Source organism: Otolemur garnettii, unplaced genomic scaffold (genome assembly GCF_000181295.1).
Source record: "Otolemur garnettii isolate 467f Iridium unplaced genomic scaffold, OtoGar3 scaffold00084, whole genome shotgun sequence".
NCBI classification, from domain to species: domain Eukaryota; kingdom Metazoa; phylum Chordata; class Mammalia; order Primates; family Galagidae; genus Otolemur; species Otolemur garnettii.
The window spans coordinates 8,230,759-8,252,503 of NW_003852479.1; the positions used below are offsets into that span (position 1 = coordinate 8,230,759).

General features: G+C 42.2%; 2 protein-coding genes across 3 annotated transcripts in view; both read right to left on the bottom strand.

Moving 5' to 3' along the window:
* Positions 1–1,143, bottom strand: part of RPL22L1 (ribosomal protein L22 like 1) — a 3,497-nt gene extending 2,354 nt beyond the window's left edge. The window contains exon 1 of the mRNA XM_012808125.2: positions 1,088–1,143. Coding sequence (XP_012663579.1) covers positions 1,088–1,096 — 9 coding nt within the window. The 5' untranslated portion in view covers positions 1,097–1,143. The remainder of the gene's footprint in view (positions 1–1,087) is intronic.
* A 4,795-nt stretch (positions 1,144–5,938) lies between these two features.
* Positions 5,939–17,888, bottom strand: EIF5A2 (eukaryotic translation initiation factor 5A2). Of its 2 annotated transcripts, XR_002774550.1 has the most exons (6): positions 17,843–17,888; positions 17,001–17,194; positions 16,364–16,468; positions 10,924–11,055; positions 10,213–10,378; positions 5,939–6,529 (listed from the first exon to the last, which is right to left on the bottom strand). XR_002774550.1 is itself a non-coding variant. In XM_003794660.3 (5 exons), the coding sequence occupies exons 2-5, from the start codon at positions 17,163–17,165 to the stop codon at positions 10,319–10,321; spliced, it is 462 nt and encodes a 153-aa protein (XP_003794708.1). In that variant the 5' UTR covers positions 17,166–17,194; positions 17,843–17,888; the 3' UTR covers positions 5,939–10,318. The 2 variants fall into 2 exon arrangements, 1 of the variants encoding a protein (XP_003794708.1); XM_003794660.3 differs by having other exon boundaries at positions 5,939–10,378.
* Between the last annotated feature and the right edge of the window lie 3,857 nt (positions 17,889–21,745).

Below are 21,745 nucleotides of genomic sequence, written 5' to 3' on the forward strand. Positions count from 1 at the left end.
ATCATTGTTTGGCGGGCCCGGGCTGGATTCGAACCCACCACCTTAGGTGTATGTGGCTGGCGCCTTAGCCACTTGAGCCACAGGCGCCGAGCCTATATACAAAATCTTAACAGAAAGTACTGGAGTTTTTTTTATATAGAGATAAGCAGTGAATAATCTCAAAAAAAACACCAGCTTGGCGTTGATTTGAACCTCTACCAAATCCAATCTTGACTAGTCAGTAAGTTACTGGCGCTCATGGTTTTCCTGAGCACTGACCCCACCAACCCCCAGGTTACTGAGCTGCTGGAGGGCAAGTGCGCCCCCTCCCAGTCCAGGCTGCCTCGGTGACAGGGCAGCAACTCCAGCCTCTCTCGACTAAAGAATTCAATTCTTACATGCTGTTATAGAAAAAGAAACGGGGAGGGAGGAACTGTGACCTAGGTTTTTACACTTAGGTTTTCCATATCCAAACATTTTACACCAAGATGACATAATACGGCTACAAATGCAAAATGTTGCTGTGGCTCAGAACCACGGATACTCGAATAAGTGAAACAGACAAATTAGTACTTATCAGACAACGTTGCCTCCAGATTAGATCCACCCTAATGGGTGTCAAGTGTTGACACCAGAGTTTGCCTTCTCAGGTAGCTGGGCACCACGTGCCAAAGAACCACCCAAACTGAGGATGGAGCTCGGCGCGGAGGGTGCCGGGCCGGGAGGGAACTTGGGGTGCGAGTAAGTCCGGTCGGACGTGCCGACGCTGCCGGGGACTCCACCCATTCCCCATCCGGCGACATCCCGCCGGCAATTATTTACAGACAGCTACACACGTCGACTCCCCCAAGCGCCCTCCCGGGTCCCTCTCCACTGACCGCCGAGACCGCAGGCTGCGCAACGCGCGCCCTTCCCGCGCCCCAGCCGGGCCCCGTTAGCGCCCCTTGCCGCGCGCCCGGAGCCCCTTCCGGCCCAGCAAAACCAGGGCGCGGGGACAGAGCGGAGAACGGGCCAAGCGCCAGCCGCGCGGAAAACAACCCAGAGCCGAACACTTGGACTGTGCCCCCGACCCAGCTCGACTCCCTCCTAACTAAAACAACGAACTCACACGCGCCATCTTGAAGGCTGCACGAACAGAAAGACAGTGGCAGTGGCGCGGCGAGCTCTTATACCATAGCGCGCTGCGTCACGCTTGCGTCAGGCGCTGCGCACGCGCCGAGGTGCCGCCTCCCGGAAGAGGGCGAGGCGGTCCTGGGCTTTCTGCGCCGGCTCCTCGGTTCTGACCGCCGTGCCCCGCCCGGCTTCAGACACCGGCTGGAGGCGCCTTCCGCTCCTCTCTCGACTCTATAGCCTCGCCTCGCTCCTCCAGCGGAACGGCTGTGGCTGTTTCTGTGTTTTTTCTTTCTTCTTTCCCCTATAGAACATACGCTGGGCGTATGAGCTCTGTTTTCTAAGTGACTGTTCAGGGAAATCAGACAAAATAAACTAGGTTAGGGGAAAACTCTTTAAGAGAAACCCACAGGGTGGGAGGGAAGAAAGAAGAAAAGAAAAAAACTGGGTGAGTTAAACCGAGTAGACACAGCTGAAGAGAAAATCAGGGAATGGGCAATGACTTAGAGTGCAGCAGAGAAAGGTGAAGAGATGGGAAATACAAAAGTTAGGATAGCAGACGTCGTTGTCACAGTAAGAGCTTTCTGGTTATGTGAACCAGGAGATCCGGGAGGATTTAATAGAGATTATGGGGAAAAGAAAGAATTTAGATAATGGCTGAAGTCTCAGATTCTAGAAGCCCCAAGAGGGCTTAAAAGAAACGCACACCTAGACACATCGTAGTGAAACTTCAAAAGACATAGGCAAAATTATTTCAAAAGCATCCAGAGATGGAACAAACAAAATACCCACTGAAGGAATTTGCTAGCAGGTGACTTCACATCTGCAGCAATGGGAGCCAGAGGCTGTCTGCAAGTGTCGAGAGAAAGGAACTCTCCGCCTAGACCTAAAGTTGCAAGTATAAAACCGTCTTTACTACATGACCTTCAATTTTTATTTTTGTTTGGTATTTATTCATCTTTCCCAGTAATCCTTTATAAATGACTTTTTAAATGATGCATTTAAGACATTTTTAGACCATATCACCTAGAAGTTTTCTCAGTAGGGGAATTCTGAAAGATACACTTAGGAAGGCAAATGTTCCTGGAAAGAAGGCCTATATATCAAAGAAATGATGGGCAGAGGAAATGGCTAACTTGTGAGTAAATCTAAACAAACACCACTGGATACAAAAGTAATAGTCATGTCTAATTTGTGGGCTTGAGGTGCTGTTAATGTTCTGTTTTATATCTTGATCATCTTGATGGTGCTTTCATGGGTATGTTTGGTTTGTGAAAACTCATCAAGCAGGCTTGGTACCTGTAGCTCAGTTGTTAGGGTGCTGGCCACATACACCCAGGCTGGTGTGCTCAAACCCAGCCCGGGCCAGCTAAAACAACAATGACAACAACAAAAATAGTCGGGCCCGGTGGCAGGCACCTATAGTTCCAGCTACTTGGGAGGCTGAGGCAAGAGAATTGCTTAAGCCAAGAGTTTGAGGTTGCTGTCAGCTGTGACGCCATGGCACTCTACCCGGGGCAACATAGTGAGAACTCTGTCTCAAAAAAGAAAAGAAAAAGAAAACTCATCAAGCTGATTATAGTCTGTTCATTTTTCTATATATATGTTACATTTAAATTAAAAACTATCATAAGAACACAGTATAAATTACTAGAAGCCAAAATATGACAAATTAGATGAAATGAAGAAATTCCTAGAAAAATGTAACAACTTACACAAGAATAGAATATCTAAAAAGTCCCATACCTTTTAAATAAATTGGATATGTGATTAAAAACTTGCCACAAGAAAAATACCCAGATAACTTCATCAGTAAATTCTGCCAATCACTAGAGGCAGAAATAATGCCAAAAGTAACAGTTTTATGCCCACATGCTATCAGTTCACCTTTAATCCAGAAGAGGGAGGAGCATTCACGCACAGTTGTCTGTCCCCATTGATAAATGGTTTCCTTGCATTTCTGGGTTGTAAATGTGTAGGTGAGTACTGGTAGGGAGGTTCCCACAAGGGAGTCTTGCCTCCTATAGGAGAAGACATGCAGTAGAAGGTGAAAATACATGGGGTGGTGCTGTCATCTGAGTCCTGCACACGCTGGCTGCTGCTCCCTTCTTGTGAGTGGACAGCACAGAAATGCTTTCGGCATCCCTACCTGAAAGATCCTGGCAGAGTTCAGCCTCAGTTGTCTCCAGCACATTTCTGTCTTTATTCCTTCCCAGTTTCTTCTGTTACTGAGACCACTTCCTGAACCAACCAACTTCAGGGAGCTGATATGCCAAGATGCCAATTTTACACAAACTCTTCCAGCTAGTAGAAAATTAGACACACTCAACTTAGTTTAAGAGACCAGTATAACCTTGATCCTAAAACCTGATAGGGATATTTTGAGAAAAGAACATTATAGTCCAATCTCATTCATAAATGTATAATGATAAATGTATATATATGTGTATATATATACACTGCAGTCACCATATAGCAGACCATATCCAACAATGTCATACAGCAAGTTGAGCAATATTGTAATTATCTGTACTTGATATAATTGGATATGTACAAAAAGTCAAAGAACTTAGAGAAAAATTATTAGAATTAGTATGTGTAGTTATCAAGATTACTGGATACCACATTCATATACAAAAATAAATTACTTATCTATAAACCACATGAATTAAATGGAACTTGGAAAAATTTTTTAATTGCATAAATATATTAAATATCTAAGGTAAAAGACTTCTGTGCAGAAAGGAAAGGAAAAAAAAGAAAATAGTGACTAATTCTCACATAAATTGAATTTTGGTCAAAGTACATTATTTGAACAATAATTTTTAATCCAACTTGTTAATACGTTGTTTAGGATATTGCATCCTCATTTATAAGTGAAATATGTTTGTAATTTCCCTTTATAATATTTTTTCCAATTTTAATATCAGGTATATCCAGATGAAGTTGAATGATTTTGAAGTATTTCTTCTTTTTTATTGCCTATAAGATTTGGCATGATCTTTTTTTTTTTTTGAAATTATCTTCTATTTTTATTTATAAATATCAGTTGTCTATTTTTTGAAACATTGGGGAAAAAAAAGAACTGATGACTCCATACTGAACCTCAGTCAAAACATTGTATGATAGGCATACTTTTATCTGACAATGTGAATGTTACTTTTTTTGCATTATTATTATTGCTCAATATTTTGTTGCAGCAATCATCCGATTCCTTTTCCAAATGTATTTATCTTTGTTTGTTCTTTACGAGGTTTTTGTTTCTAGACCTTCCCTTAAATGTTGTTATTATTATTAAATTTTAAGCCTTTTTAATTTTGTGAAGGCAAAAAGTGGAAACCAAATAAACACATGTATATGTTTAGGGAAAATTAAAAAACATATATAAAATATAATTGAGAAATTAAAAGAGACCAAATAGAAGGACATTCACAGTTCAGGGATTGGTACACTTGATAGAATTGTCCGTTCTCTCAAAGCTAAATTATAGATTCAGTGTGATGCCAGACAACAACTTAACAGATGTATGTAGCAGACGCTTGCTCTCACTCACTGTTCCTCTCTTCCCCCATGCCTCTGTGCGTCACACAAATCAATGTGAAAATTCGTATGGAAGAACAAAAGTATCAGGGCAGTCAGAGTATGTTTGAAGAAAGAAAAATTAGAACTTTCTCTACCAGATTAAACCATGACTAAGATAGCACAATATTGTTTTAGGGTTAGGAATATAGATGAATGGAATGGAGTAGAGAACATAAAAACATACACACGTCAGCATGTGTGTTGCCACTTATGGCAAAATGGCACTTTACAATAGTGGAGAAAAGATTCTTACAACCCTCGTTATTTTTCAAATTGAAAATATGTAAATGTGTTCCTACTAAAACATAGACCTTAGGTCAACATAAAACTTTAAAATCCACACTAGTATGTTGTTATCCTGGAAAGATTATGGATATGCTTGTGAATGTTTATAAATTAATAAACATTTATTCATGCAAGCATCAATATGTACATTTTAAACTATGAAAAATTGCTGACATTTCAGTAAACATGACTTTGAATTTAATTATCCATTATGGTCCATTTGTGTTAATATCCAATTTCAATTAACATTCCCAGCCATAAGCTAGGGCATTAAGGGGCTAGGTTTCAAAATATAAAAAATACAAGTTAGATTTTCTTTTAAAAGTTATAAACACATTGGCTTGGCACCCATAGCTCAGTGGTTAGGTCACCAGCCAAATACAACAAGGCAGGCAGGTGGGTTTGAACCCAGCCAGGGCCAGCTAAATAACAACTGCAAAAAAAATAGCCAGGCATTGTAGCAGGTGCCTATAGTCCCAGCTACTTGGGAGGCTGAGGCAAGAGAATGGCTTAAGCCCATGAATTTGAGGTTGCTGTGAGCTGTGACGCAGGTGTAGTGGCTGACACCTATAATCCCAGCAACCTGGGAAGCTGAGGTGGGTGGATTGCCTGAACTCTTGATCAGCCTGAGCAAGATCAAGAACCCATCTCTACCAGAAATGGGAAAGTTAGACAAGCATTGTGGCAGACACCTGTAGTCCCAGCTACTTGGGAAGCTGAGACAAGAGGATCACTTGAGCCCAAGTTTGAAGTTGTTGTGAACTATGACAACACCGCACTCTACCCAGAGTGAAAGAGTGAGACTCCATCTCAAAAAAAAAAAAAACAACAAACAGTACAAGCTGTTAAATTAACTTTATTTTTATTTAATATAACCGAAGATAACAGACAAATACATTTTAATATAACAAAAGTTATAATAAGTTATAAGTTTATCTATATTTTAGTATAGCCAAAGACTTAACATTTGAATTTTACCCATGTTTGAAATGTAAAATGCACAATTATTATGTTCATACTACATGTTAAATTTTTTAAGTTTTACCTAAAACATTTGAGTCTCTGCCGCTAAAAGCAAGAGTTCTCCTACACCTAAGATAAATAAAACATATTGCTAATAAAGTGCCACTGGGTCAGACAATGCCGCTTCAAAAATGTCCTTTTGGGGAGGAGGTAAAGAGTATAGAACTGGTCATTTCCATTACACCAGTACAGAACTAGTAATCTGTACTCTACTTTGTACGGAGCACAAGAGTGCTTATTTATACCAGATATTAACCACAACAAAGAATTCCTTCCAGGAAAGATCACAACTATAGCTATGACAAGCTGTCCAGTCTTTGTTGAATACAGTTTACAGTCCAGAGTTTTTAAAAAGTAGAATCTAGAGCCAAGATAAACTGAAGTGTACTAATACCAAGAAACAGTTTTAGGGACTTCGTATAAATAAAAGAACCTTTTAATTGTAAAATAGATTCTACCTGTTCTAAGAAGGGAGCGTGGTGGACGGCAGAGCTCGGCAGCAAGCACGTGCCCAGCAGTGGGAGCCGGGGCTGGCGGCCACCAGATGCATCTGGTACAGAAAGAAAACGCGCTTATTGGATGCACACAGAACTTTTCAGGCACTTGACCTCACTTGGTAGTTAAGTTGGTGTCCAGACATTTATTAAGCGGGAAAACATTAAATTATACACTGACTTTGAGCCATGTTCCCATAGAACATCTGTGTTCTGTAAGCTAAATACAAATGTTCCCTGCTAAAATCAAATAATGATGCCTTATACGCAATTTAGAGAAAAACAATTCAATGAAGTCAACAGATTAGATTTTCTCTATTTTAAGATTTTTCTACCATAAATTTTTCTTAAATCTCTATTGCCTATTATTTGTCTGAATGCTAGCAGAAAAAGGTTTAACAACTGTGAAATATTATACCTAAATCATATTAGAAAATTAAAACTTCTGATCAGTACAGTATTTTGCTTATGGAAATATGCTTGTATTTCTGCTCTTGTGCTGCTTAAGAGCCACATTTTCTCACAGTAAATATGTTCCTAGTTCATATTACAGAATTCAATATACAAATGTTTGAATGTACCCAAGAGGGCATTGTGAATTTCTATCTGCTGTCTCTAAGGTTGGAGACATTACATCAACATCTGGCTTTAAAACTATTTTGGAGGTCCACATCAAAGGGATGCTTTTCAAATATCCTTCAAATTGTAAGGACCAGGGGGTCCAAGATGAGACTACCAAATTCTATTCTTGAATGAAAAAATATGGTAAGATTCTAGTATAGATGCTACTAATACTTCCACTTTTTCTTGAACACTTGGTATGTAGTTTAACTATGTTGATAAGAATTTTTTATAGGTATGCATCATGGTACTACAACGTGGGAAAGTTTTACTATATGCTTTCAGGCAGTTAGCTTTAAAATACTGAAACTCCAGCTCTTAGCACAAAACAGCCCTGAGAACAATGCATTCAAATTACAGCTCAACTAGAAATAATCTAATTGAGAAACCTTAAAGTACAAAAACAAGTTCTGAAAAAGTTGTAAATTAATAAAAATAAAACCAGTTACCAACATTTGAGGCACTACCCGACTACAGTACTTTTAAGAGTTGGAAGGACTTTGGAAAAAGAACGCACATACACAGCTATGTGTGCACTGGCACATGCTCACGCTGTGTGGGGATGAGAAGCTGCGTCCCCCAACTGTATGGCCTGAACATTTCAGTGCAGCATCTCCTGTCAAGCTCTGACTGCAGGCAAGTTTTGGTGATTAATATAAAGCATTGTTACAGGGACAAGAGCTTGGTTCAAGGAATTTCTTCAAGTGACTGACAGCCCTTGGAGGGGACCACAAAGAAAAACCTCATAATCACATTTATGAAGCAACAGCAAAGTCAAAGCAGCAAGAAGGCGGCCTTTGCCCGCAGGCGTACGGTTCTGTACCAAACAAGGTTTAACAGAGTCTTCACAGTACAAATAAAATATGCTGTTCTAGAAAGAAACAAATATTTAACCTGTCTGACTATAAACTGGTGAAATGTGTACAGACAAAAGGGCATGTCGTGTGTAATCTGTCAACGTTACCACCCACGGTCTAGGATGGTCATGTGTAACATTCAGTACTTGCTACAAAAAAGTACAAGAAATACTAGGAATCAACTTCTAACATTTCTCTGCTAAAAAGAATGAAGTCACTTCTGTTCTATGTTAAAAAATATGTTCCTTGCCTCCTCTTAATTTATAAAGCTTTACTAAATGAGCTATTTTGTTCCAGAGAAACACCTATTGTCATATGTGAAAATAAACAGTCCCATATCTTTAAAATCTATACTTATATGTCAGAAGAATATTTACACTTCATATCATACTTAAATGAAATATATATGCACAAATAGCTTTTGCCATTCAGGGTATGAAGATAGAGACACATTATACTTCCCACCCCCATCACAGCTGAAAGTGTGTTTATGTGAAGTCTGACAAACTCTGGAGGACAGGGCATGCTAGTCTAGAGCTAATACTCAATCTGGACACCAGTGCAGTTAGCAGAGCCCTGTGAGTGACCAGCTGACGGAACAGATTAATAATGTTCTGGAATTCCTGTGGGTAACATTGCCAACCAGTAAGGAGTAAGATATGTATTACAGAGTGCCAGAAACTAGAGCAGCATGTGGGGATACTTACATAGCGCATGGGGAGAAGTGAGCCTACTTCCTAATTGTGCTTTAGATGGGCAAAAGCTAACATGTTAATATTAAGAACCATTAGCCACAACCTCAGTATTTCCTGTGCTTTACAAGTTTCCTCTTTGTATTTCTGTTAGAGTGTCTTGCTGCTTCTCCTATTGAGTTTTCTGAAGCGAAGGTAAGATTTAAAAGTCTATACAAATAATGCAACTAAAACTTTGGGATCTTCTGTTCCTGATGCTATTTCCAGTGACTGATTAGATCAGCTACATCATCTTATATGTTTTCCTCTAGGTTAATGAAACAAAGGCCTTTTAGAGGTCAAGGAATGAAGGAAGGGGTCCAGAACCAGTCTTAGAGAACTAAGGTATTACTTAGATAGTGACTTCGTTCTAAGCTTCACTCCAATATGATGACTGTTAGTGAAAGGTCCTCACAAACACTGCAGTGTCTACAAGTCAGGAAATGACTCAAAAGAATAAACAGAAATACAGTGGTGTCACCTAAAATATCTTTTAAAATAATTCAGTTGATAGCATTCTTTCCTAGTTGTATTTCATACTAATAACTGAACAGGCACATGATAATCAGAAAAAATGCATATACTTAAAATAAGTTAGATAACAATATGTAAAGTGACACTTCTTCCATGATTCACTTTCATTTCACTTTAGAAAAATGTACAGAAAGTTAACAAAGCTGGTTTTTGTCTAACAAATATTTTAATGTAAAAAATATCTAATTAAAAATGGCTGGAAAGGAATGCTTACTGATAAATACCAACGTGGCTGGGAAAAAGTGCTGTGTACTACTCTGTAGAGTGATGCTGGGGGTATGGGTAGGGGACAGGAGTTAAAAGCAAAAACACAACTGAAAAGCAACTTTTCATTTTCATGTTGACTTTAAAAGCCTCAAACAAAACCAGCTGACTTTCACCCACCCTTGCCATTGTCTTTTGTGTATTCTCTGTAATCAGACTCACTTACTTCACCCCACACCTCACCCCTCTGCTGTCAAAGGAAGGTACCAACACCACACAGAAGGTGCTGTTGAGTCTGCCAACAATTTGGCAAATAATAGTGTGACCAAGGTAATACATGGGTACACATGGCCATTGAGATAACTGACGTGGTGACAGCATGATTTTTGTTTAAGGATTTAACTTAAATCCTTGTCACAGTTCAGCGTGGCACACACAAGCTGAACTGTGACAATTCCAATCCATCATCTACGTATTTTATGATACTAAATCTGAAATTAATGCAGAGAAGTTCAACTTAAATGTGGTACTTTAATACCACAATATGCTACATTGTCTGATTCAAAACCCTGGTTTATTTATCATTTAACTAAAATTCAGGAATGATTTGCTCAGACAAATCGTATTTGCTGAAGCTATCCTGTCTGTTTCTTAGACTCACATACTGAAAACCACACGAATGTTATAGGAAAACCACCTACAAAACTGAAAAATAAAATTATACATCTCAATAATTTTTTTAAACTACGAATTGCCTGCAAAAGTAACCCAACACAATTTCAAAACAATTACCAAAACAAACGAGGTTGCTTATGAAGATCATAGCTTTGGTGACAACTTAGAACCAAACTTTAGGTCCGCAGTGACCCAGATGGAGGGGCTGGCCACGCTGCTGACCTTACTTGCAGGGTTTGATGGCTACTGCGTATTCCTCACTCATGGCGCACATGACGGACACCTAGGAGGGAAAGTGCAGGCAAAGATTTGTTTAGAAGATGATGCATATGTGAGGTGTACTTGTTCACACGTTTTAGATTTGTGTCTCTTCTGTACATGCTGACTTTGGAAAGAGGTATTCCAAAATAATCTCCTTTCTTTACAGTTTTCTGAACTAGAATTTTTCACATTGTAAAATAACTTCCAGGGAGTAGGGGGAATAAGAGCTGTGTTTCAACAGTAACTAGACGTTACTTTTGAAAGGTGTGAGGGTAAATCTTCACTCTTTAACCCTCCCTCACAGCATCATTTCTTATTCTTAATAACTTATTCAAATGCAGGGCCTCAAAACAAACTAGGGATCACGGTGTTTATGGAGCAAAAAAATGAACTTCAATGCCTCTTTGGTGATGGGACTCTGAGTATTATGGCAAAACTGTGTTACAGAGGTAATTTTCATTACATTTCAACAATATCTGTAAGCCACATTCCATACAAATATTTTATGCTAACTAAGTCGGAATGTTTTATTAAATGGTTTAAAGCAGCCTTCCCACGTGTCCTCACCTGAACATCTTCACCTGCATTGTATTTTCCTTCTATTTCTTTGCCCAGATCACCTTCTGGCAGTTTAAGATCCTCACGCACTTCTCCGGTTTCCGTCAGCAGGGAAAGGTAGCCATCCTGAATGCATATCAGCTATTAGGAGAAATCACATCATAGGCATGGATGAGGCTCAACCCACTCCTGTTATGCTTACACGGTTAAATTACAATGCACATCAATCTATATAAATTATCAGTAATACACTCATACTCTTGGTGTTTAAATGTGCTACAATATGAAATAATATGTACAGAATCAAAGTATTATGTTCACTTCTCCCTGTACTCAACCTCCGGTCTCTGCATTACTCAATAGTTTAGACCTCTCTCTAGTTTATCCTGAAGCATTTGCATTAACGTACACAATACAAATATAGCTGCTTTAAAAAACATATGATAGGTATATTTTGCTTTGTCACCCTGGGTACAGTGCCATGGCATTTCAGCTCACAGCGACCTCAAACTCCAGGGCTCAAGTGATCCTCCTGCCTCAGCATCCTGAGTAGCTGGGACTCTAGGCACCCCCCATTACTTTCAGCTAATTTTTATTTTTTTTAGAGATGGGTCTCCCTCTTGCTGGTCTCAAAGTCCTGAGCTCAGGCATCCACCTGCCTCAGCCTCTCAGAGTGCTAAGACTACAGGAGCCACCACGCTCCGCCCTTTTTTTTTTTAATTTTGTGCATGTTTTTCAGCAAGCTGTTTTGACTTTTAATGTTTCAGAAATCTTTTCAAATTAGAAAACATAAACCTACCTTAGTCTATTTAGCACTACACAACTGCATACCTGTGCTGCAACTGACTTAACAATCTTCCCATTAGCACGGAAAGTATTTTCAATTTTTCAATGTTATAAACAATGCATTTTATAACTTGATTATAAGCAAATGTAAGTGGAAAATTTTTGGTCTCCAGCTCTCTGCTAACAACAGACTTTTCCCCCAAAGAAACAAACACTAGCTTATTGATGACATTAATGAGACAAAGCCAGTGATCAACCTAACGTGTAAAATATGGTTTTGATGTCACCGAATTCCTCTTACCACAGGATTGAGGAAACAACCCGCCCTGCTCACTTATCCTAAAAGCATGAACACCACCAGCCTGCCTAGAATCCCAGGGGGTTTTATAACCAACCATCCCCTGGACACCAGCTGCTAACAGAGAGGAAGCTGTCAAAGTCAGTCTTGGGCCCATCAGCTCGTGGTGTGGCCTAGCACACTGCTGGACGGGCCTGTGTGACACAGAGAGCTTCCTTACGGACGCCAGCCACCATGCCAGGCTTTCCACAAAAACCCCACCCACCATGAGAAGTTTTTTGTACATTTCAAAACAATCTCAAAAACAAAAGCAACCATAGAGAGCAACAACACACACTTCAAGTAATCTCTCAGCCACATCAATGACAGTGAACTGCTTGGCAGAGCAGTGGGGACAGGGAGGCTGAGGCAGAAGTGTTAACTTTTTAAAGCCAGGGGTCTCACTATGGTGTCCAGGCCAGCAGTAAGCAACCCTCCTTACCTCAGCTTCTGAGTAGGTGTGGACTACAGGCGTGTACCATCTCATCCCACTTGAGATGTAATTTTTAAATAATTACCCACATGCTTACAAGGCAGATATTTCTAATTTCTGTTCTTTTACCAGTTTCCTGAAGTAGAACTTGTCTATTTCAAGAGTTAAAAATTCCTATTATTGCTAGTGACTAAAATTCAGTAGTCACTACTGAAAATTCAAAACTCACAATGCTGGCATTCTGATAGATATCTATATGATGGATTTTCTTTTTTGCCAGTTAAGAATTCATAAAGTGGCTCGGTGCCTATAGCTCAACCGGCTAGGGCGCCAGCCACGTACACCTAGGGTGGCGGGTTCGAGTCCCCAGCCCGGACCCGCCAAAAAACAACAATGACGGCTGCAACCAAAAATAGCCAGGCGTTGTGGCGGGCGCCTGTGGTCCCAGCTACTTGGGAGGCGGAGGCAGGAGACTCGCTTGAGCCCAGGAGTTGGAGGTTGCTGTGAGCTGTAATGCCACGGCACTCTACCCAGGGGGACAGCTTGAGGCTCTGTCTCAAAAAAAAAAAAAAAAAAAAAAGAATTCATAAAGTAAGCTGTGTGATGAAATATAAAACATTTCAAGTATAAAAATATATAAGTAACATATAAAACATAGGAAAATAATGCATTAATAAACATTAAATATTAAAATAGTTGTACGAAATAAGTTTTCAAAAATAAAACTAAATTACAGAAAAATAAACTTAAATAAATGAGATTGAATTACTTGACCCTTTACGTAATTAGGAAATCTTACAATCTACAGAAAAGTTGCAGTCGTGCAATGAAACCCCCATCCTGGGCCCAGATCTACTCATTGTCAACATTGACCCACAAGCACGTATCTTCTCTCCACATAGAATGCAGCATATGAAATGCATCTCTTTACTGAACCATTTGAGAATAAGTTTCAAAGACCATGACTTTTCAGCAATAAATACTTCAGTGTGTTTTCCCAGTAATAAGGAAGTGTTCTTATATAACTATGGTTTATTTTTCAAAATTAGAAAATATCCATAACTTATTATTCAATATGTAGCCCATATTCAAATTTGCCAACTGTCCTGATGTGGTCCCTGAAGAGGGAGCTCAGCCCAGCTCCAGGACTGTGACCTGGTATCTGCCTACTGCGCCATCTTCGTTGCCCTGAATGTGAGCTTCTCCTCGCCCTTTGCTCCGACACTGACAATTTGGAAGGGTAAGGCCACTGTCTCAGCATGTTCCTCGGTCTGGTTTGCCTCATTCTCTCTCAGGACTCCCCTAATGGATTTCTGAAAGGTATTCAACATAACTTAAGTGCCCTCACGGTATCATATGGGGGAGAAATGATGTAGCCTGTTGTTACTAGGGAGGTTAATTTTGATCATTTTCCATTCTGAAGGCACCTTTTTCCCTGTGTAACCTGCAATTTTTAAAATGCCAACAATGTCATTGTCAAGTCTCAAGCATATTTTTATGCAAATGCTTCCACCTTTTCTCAAAGGCCTGACTACAGAGTTGGGAGAAGGGGACAGCAAGGAGACTTACAAGCCAACTCCAGATATTTCCTTCTAATTCTTCACCTTTAAGACAATCTACCCACTTGATAACTTTAAGATGTTTTGAACAAGTCTTTGTTTTGTTGGAGGTAGTAGTTGTTAATAACAAGGGGGAGATCACAGGGTCAAGGTCATACTCAGAAAACTTCCAACAGGCACCAGGCATGTAGTGGTGCACCCCAAGTTTCTGAGCAGTGTGGGTTATACTGATACCAAAACATGGCGTCTTTTACTGCCTACTGAAAGAAGCTAGAGCTTCTTGGAAAAATGGACAATTACGGACCCAGAGCAGGAAGTGCACGGGCTCCTGCCTAGAAAGTGGGAGCAGCCAAGACTATGGGCCAAACAGATTTTTTTTTTTATACAAGTATTCAGGTGAGAAAAAAATGAAGGAATGACAAATCGTTATTTTGTCATTTATGATAAATTAAGGGCTTGGGAACTGGCTGAGTGCTGTTCCAGTGGGCTCAGGAGCCAGCCTGAGTGGGGATTCACTGGGCTCGGGAGCCGGCTGAGGAGGCTCCACTGGCCCAGCACAAAACAAGTGGAGAGTCCGTAAACGTGAGAACTACAAAGGATGGAAATGCAAATATAATTAAATGTCTTAAGTTCATAGTGAAAAAATATTTCATTGTCATCTTCAGGGGATGCTAGGAACCAACTCACTTTAAAAACTGGTAACCAAAGGGAAAGAACCAAGCATTTATACTGCCTTTCACATGTGAGTGTGCACATGTACACAGAGTGTATGCACTGTACCTCAAAGCAAAAGGAACTAATTTTTTTTTTATGCAAGTATTCAGGTCAGAAAAAATGAAGGAATGACAAATCATCATTTTGTCACCTCTGATAAATTAATGGAGGCAATGATCACATGGCTGGTTACATCCCAAACAGACAAATAACAACCATTGTTCAACCAAGAGTTGCACAAAACATCACCTACGGAGCAGTCTTGTTGAGAAAAGACAGAGGGGGACGATGGAGACCTGGAAGGGTAGAGGGCTAGGAGGTGTGGCTGATGGGATCTACTTGATGGCACACCAGAGTTGGGAGTGGGGGAGATGGTACCCTACGAGCACTGACTTGACCACTATGCAATCTACGCATGCAGCAAAATTATACTTGTAGCCCAGAAATTTATACAGTTAAAAATCCAAAAAGGAAAAAGTAGGTGTTAAGGTATAGATGAAACAAGATTGTCCATGTACTGGTCATCACTGAAGCTGAGTGATGGGCACATGGGATTCATTATACTGTACTTTGAAAAGTCCCACAATAAAAAGTAAAACAGAAAAATGTCAGGCCACGTCAGAATTCCAGGAGGAGCACAGTAACCATCAAACGCTGGGTGGCACAGCAGGCCAAGGAAGCAAAGCATGATCTAAACTAAAACAGTGGTTCTCAACCTTCCTAATGCCGCCGCCCTTTAATACAGTTCCTGTGGGTCGTGAACCACAGGTTGAGAACTGCTCATCTAAAGGGAAATGTGGGTAGTCAGCGACCGCAGCTTCTGTCCACGATGCGGTCAGGGTAGAAAGCATGCTCAGGACTTACGGGACGTTTTCTGCTTGCATTTATAATGCTGGTGTACAGTGGGAGGCGAGGGAAGGTGTATCACCAATGCAGGTGCCTTCTTAGCCCTAATTTTTTAATTTAATTTTGTTTCTCAATCTATTTCAAGACAACCAGACTTGTTTTGGAACCCCTATGCCTTTCTGCTTCTTCCTTCTTTTCTGGCAGCACTCTGAGTGGTTTCTTTAAAGGTGCTGGTCCACAGTAGAGATGGAATGCTTAATCACTGTCATCAATATTCCAAACGACAAACTACTACCATTAAACATGCCTCATCCAAATGTATAACTGGAACTTGAAGTTTACACATACAATTTAACAAAAGGTCAAAGTACTGTCACTAATAATATAAATAAGCCAAATACGTAGTTTTTGTATCTTCCTCACCGTATTCCAGTGATCATATTTGTAGCTTCCAACTTATTTCCCTACTTAAGGAAAAAAGTAGTTTTGACTTACATTCATTAATACAAAACCTTGATAGGTAAGAATGTGAATTTCAGCAGTGTCTTGAAAATCTTAATAATGATCAGTGCAAAGAAACAAAATATCCAGGGGGGAGATATTTAAATTGATATATCAGTACTAAACATCACGAACTAGTTATCAGATTTCTAGAAAGGTGGTGGTTAATAAATGGTGAGAAAAACCTACAAAACCACGCTTAAGTTTTGTCAAGTTACCAACGGCAATACTATACTTGTCCCTAACCCTAACCCAATGAAGATTAGTACTTACTTGATAATCATTTCTCTTAATATTTGGAACATCCATGTTGTGAGTAGAAGGGCAAATATCTTCGTATTTTTTGCCAGTGAAAATGTCAATTCCAACAAGGTGGACCTAAGAGAATGAGAACAAGAAACCTGTTTAATCTCTGCCACGGGGTCACTCACTGGATACACAAGAGCAGGATACCAAAGCTGACCTTTCTCCTCCTTCCAAGGTCATCTAATTTTACTTTTTCATCATAGAATTAAGATGCAGTAAATAAATAGCATCATGACATGTTAAAACTCAACTCAATACATGCATAGTCTGTTAATTCAATTACATGAGTACACAGAAAAAATAAAGTTAAGTTTCTTAGAATTACTACTACAGGTTTTCTCACGTGTAAATGGAGGTCTAGGTCACTAAGATCCAGGAAAGTTTCAGCTTCCAGTCCGTGAAATGCCGCAAGGGTGCAAGAAGGGACTGCTGGTACCTTAAACTACTCAAAGCAATAGTTGATCACCCATTATTAGTGGGGAAAAAACTATTAAAGTGTGTGAGGGAGAGTGCTTATTACAACATTGTAAGTATAGACATCTCCTGATCTGCAAATAATCAGAGTGCGGACGTTAAAGCCGAGGCCCGCCCAGGAGGCACTTGCCTTGGCGTGGCCGTGCTTCCCCGTTTTGGACGTCGACATCTCCACGATCTTGCACGGCCGTCCCTTGAGCACCACGAAGCCATTCTTGCGCAGGGCCGAGCACTGCATGGGGTAGGTGCTGGAGGCCCCGGCGTCTCCAGTGGTGAAATCGATTTCGTCCGCCATGGCGGCTGGAGGTCCTTTCTCCGTGGGGACTACGCGAAAAGTTTGTGCATGCTCTTCAGCAATGCGCACGCAAGAAGGGCCGCGACCGATTCCGGACCTGCGAGGCGCCGGCATCAGAGGCCTGCAGCGCGCCCGCCCAAGACCGGCCGCGCCCTCACCCGAGATCGGCCACCCGAGATCGGCCCGCACCTCCACCCGAGACCGGCTGGCACTCCCACTCGAGACCCGTGCGCACTTCACCCGGACGCCACGAACTTCCAGCCTTCGGCGGGCAAAGTGGCAAAGGAGCTCACGGGCTCCCAGCCCGCCGCCTGCCGCAAACAGGGGCCGCGACCTCCCCTCCGCCCCGCGCCCTTTGCCGGGCCCGGCCCAGCCCAGCCCAGCCCAGCCCAGCCACTGTCTGCGCGGGACGCGAACTAAGGGGCCCGGCCACAGGCGCCCGGCCTCGGGCAGCGGAGCGCACCGGGCCAGTCTGCACCGCGCCCCGCCCCACCCTGCTCACATCCCCGCCCGCATCCCCGGCCCGGCCCCGCCGCACCAGGGCCTGAGCTCCGCGGGTCCTGTGTTCGCGTCCGCCCCCGGTTCATCTTTCTCCTCCCCCCGGTAGGGTTGGCTTTAGACGCTTCCCCGGCTTGCCTTAGCTCCGGCTCCGGCCCCACCAGCTCCCCGGGCCTCACCTTACCGCAGGCAGCGCCTACCGCCTGCGCACCGTGCAGGTCCCGGCGGCGGCGGCGGCAGCGGCGGCGGCCGCGGCGACTCCAGGACCGAGGCGGGGCCGCCGCACTTCCCACGCCCGCCGCCCCGCCCCTTCCAGCCCCCGCCCCACTTCCGGGATAGGCTGCAGAGCGTTACAGGCACCGCCCTCTCAGGCCGCCATTGGCTGTCAGGCCCCCGAGACCCCGCCTCGTCACGTGAAGCGCGCCCTGGCAACCCCACGTGCCGCGGCTCAGTGCACTTCCGGCGTGCGGCGCTGCGGGACCCGGGTACTGAGATGAGCTCGCCGCCCCGACGTCTGCCCCTTAGCCTTTGACGTTTGTGGCGCTCAGGTCCTGGTCCCGGTTACTGGGATCCACGCCCCGCACTCGCGGGCCTTGCCGTCAGGGCGTGGCGATCGTCACGGACGGTCATCAGCGCGGCGAGGCGCAGCAGCGGGTGTCCCGGGTGGCGGTGCGCGGAACCCGGGCTTCTCTTCAGCGCGCAGCCGTCCTCGAAGCTCGAGTCCCGACGCAGTCGGCTACTGCTTGGCTCAGTGCCGCGACTTCTGCTGCGGAATCCGTGGGCGGGGGGTGCTGCAGCGGCCACTGCCGGGCCGCGGGGCTGGGTGCGGCGGGGCACCCTCTGAGCAGAGGCGGCCCAGAAGCGGCTGTGTCGGAGTTGGGGAGGCAGAGCGTGTCTGACTCTTCATAAAGTGCTCTGTCAGCACAGCCCTCCTTCCCGGGGCGCTGGCGCTGGCTAGGGCTTGGAGTTTGTCGATGCTACTCGGGGCGGTTAGTTGTCTTCAACCTAGAGCCGGTAGACCTGGGTGGAAAGGCTCCTGAAAGAAGAGAGGCGCTCACCTTTTCGCAATTCCATTTAACATTTTCTTACCTTGGAGATGTCATCTAGGAAATTTTCTTCCCACTCTACACCGCAGCTGTGGTCCTGTGATCCGTATTGCTGTCTAGTGAACAATCTGATTTCTCACAACCCTGTGACTACAGTTTACCCATTCATTTCACACAGGTCCAGTTTAATTTTTTTTTTTTTTTTTGCAGTTTTTGGCTGGGGCCAGGCCTGAACCCACCACTTCCGGTATATGGGGCTGGTGCCCTACTCCGTTGAGCCACAGGCGCCACCCGGTCCAGTTTAATTTTTACAGTAAGTGACCGCCCATGAAATGAATTCAGCCTGTAGTTAATGTATGGATGAGTGGGGACAGCAGCCCGGGTCATGAGTTCATTCTGGTTTTCCTTAACCACCTAACCTTTTCCTATTTCGGTTTGTCAGTGCTTGGGAATATGTATTTAAATAGGCAGGTGATGTAGCAAATGATGTATCTTGTTCTTTTTTTCTTTTTCTTTTTTTTTTGAGACAGAGCCTCAAGCTGTCGCCCTGGGTAGAGTGCCATTGAATCACAGCTCACAGCAACCTCCAACTCCTGGGCTCAAGCGATTCTCCTGCCTCCATCTCCCAAGTAGCTGGGACTACAGGTGCCCGCCAGAACGCTGGGCTATCTTTTGGTTGCAGCCCTGGTTGTTTGGTGGCCTGGGCTGGATTCGAAACCGCCAGCTCAGGTGTATGTGGCTGGTGCCTTAGCTGCTTGAGCCACAGGCACGGAGCCGTATCTTATTCTTTTAATCTTGATTGCTACTGTTTTTTAACATCATGTTTAAGTCATTATATATAATGTTTTAGTTTTATGAGTTTTGAAAAACATATATAACCGCCTATAATCAAGATATAAAATATTTACCTCATTCCAAAAGTTTCCTCATGTATATATTTTCCTCATTCCAAAAGTTTTCTTGTGTTTTTTTTGTGGTCAGTCTCCTCACCCCATTCCTATCCCCTGGAAAATATTAACTACTTTTCTATCTGCATTTTTAGTTATGGAAAAAGGTAGAGAAAATTAATTTGCTCTAATTCACAAAGCAAGTCAGAGAGCCAAGACTGAAATGTTGGCAGCCTGGCTCTGGAGTCCTGCCCTAATTGCTGCCATATACTGCATTCACGTAAGATTTGGAATCAAAAGAGTAGGTTTCATTCTTTGACAAGTACGACTGATTCTCCTGAAGTTGCTGGAACACTGGATTAGTAAATACTGAACCATTGCTCCTAGGGGAAACACATAGTTAGGTTCCTGTGAGCCTCTGAACACATTTTCATTAACTGCTCAATATGTGATCTTGTTTTCTGTGTTTTAGTTTAAAGACCCCGTTCTTACTATATGTTGCTGACTTGTTAACATTGAACTTGTGGCCAGCAGCAGATGAAGGTAGCTCATCTGACACACTTTCTCTATACGACACACCACACCCTTCTCATGCTTAGGGACACTAGACAGCTCTTCAGTGCAGGTTTTTGGGGCCATTTTAAACAGTTTAATCACAACCCCCCCCCCACAAAAACGTAAAAAGTGTGGCACTAGGGCAATGCCTGTGGCTCAAAGGAGTAGGGCACTGGCCCTGTATGCCAGAGGTGGTGGGTTCAAACCCAGCCCCAGCCAAAAAAAAAAAAAAAAAAGAAAGAAAGAAAAACCACAACCCCCCCCCCACAAATACTTAACTAGTAAAACATATCATTTTTTCCTAATACACTTTTTAAGTATTATAAAACAATGCTTTCATACCACATGTTCCCTGTGGTGAAAGAAAGCAAATAGACATTTTCAGCTCCCTTATGTATTAATTTACTATCTAACCAAATCTTGACCTAATTTCACACAAGATTAGCTTCCTTATTCTTTCAATTTCTGAATGTTAATTTCAAATGTGTAGAGTTTTAATATTTAAGATAAACAGACATGTCTGTTTTGGAAATAAACAGATATTAAATATTGACTTCAACCTTATATTACAATATTCCAGGGAAATAAAGCATTAAACTTAAAAATAGTAATAGGCAAAGAACTAAAATAATGGTGTGAGGAAGCCCCACAGAAGCAAAAAGAAATATGAAAAATAAACCAACATTCATACTGTTCAGCTAGAAGTCAAACCCAAAAATCAAAATTGTAACAAATAACAAAAAACAAAACCAAAAAGAAACAAATAAAAACACAAATGACAACTGGGAATATTTACAGCATCTACCAGACAAAGAGTAATAGTCTTACTATATAAAAAGATCTTGCAATGAATAAAACATGTGAAGAATCTACTGGAAAACCAGATAAAGAACATAAACAACAAATTGACAGAAATGCAAATAGCCAATAAATAAGAAAAAAATGTGTACACTAAGTAATCGATGAAATGCAAACTAAAACAACAAGGATCTATCATTTGATTATCACATTGGTTTCTGTGAAAGGTATTTATGAAAGTTCTAGAAAATAAGCAGTCTTAGGATGCTTCTTGAGGCACAAATTATTAGGTAGTCAAGTGCTATGTGATGACATTTTAGTTAATAATCGACCACATATACAACTGTGGTCCCATAAGATTAAATTGGGCTGAAAAATTCCTATCACCTAATGGAGTTGTAGCACAATGAATGACTCCCCTGTTTGTGGAGATGCCAGTGGAAGCAAACCCATGCACTGCCAGTCGTATGAAACCATAATACATACAATTATGTATAACATATAACATATGGTCATGATAATAAACGAATATGTTACTGGTCTATGTATTTACCATGCCATACATTACATCATTATTTTAGAGTGTGCTCTTTTTCCTTATAAAAATAGTTAACTGTAAAACATCCCCAGGCAGGGCCTTCAGCAGGTGTGCCCTATGAAGGCATTATCATAGGAGATGGGAGCTCTATGTATGTTACCGCCCCTGAAGATAGTCCAGTGGGACAAGATGTGGAAGTGGAAAATAGTGGCATTGACGTTCATTGACCTGTGTAGGCCTAGGCTAATGTGTTTGTTT

Coding starts and splice junctions, on each gene's coding strand:
- EIF5A2 (XM_003794660.3), bottom strand. CDS start 17,165: ATGGCGGACGAAATCGATTTCACCACTGGAGACGCCGGGGCCTCCAGC. Junction 11,056..16,363: donor TTAAGAGAAATGATTATCAA/GTAAGTACTAAT, acceptor TTCTCCTAATAG/CTGATATGCATTCAGGATGG. Junction 10,379..10,923: donor ATGCAGGTGAAGATGTTCAG/GTGAGGACACGT, acceptor TTTCCCTCCTAG/GTGTCCGTCATGTGCGCCAT.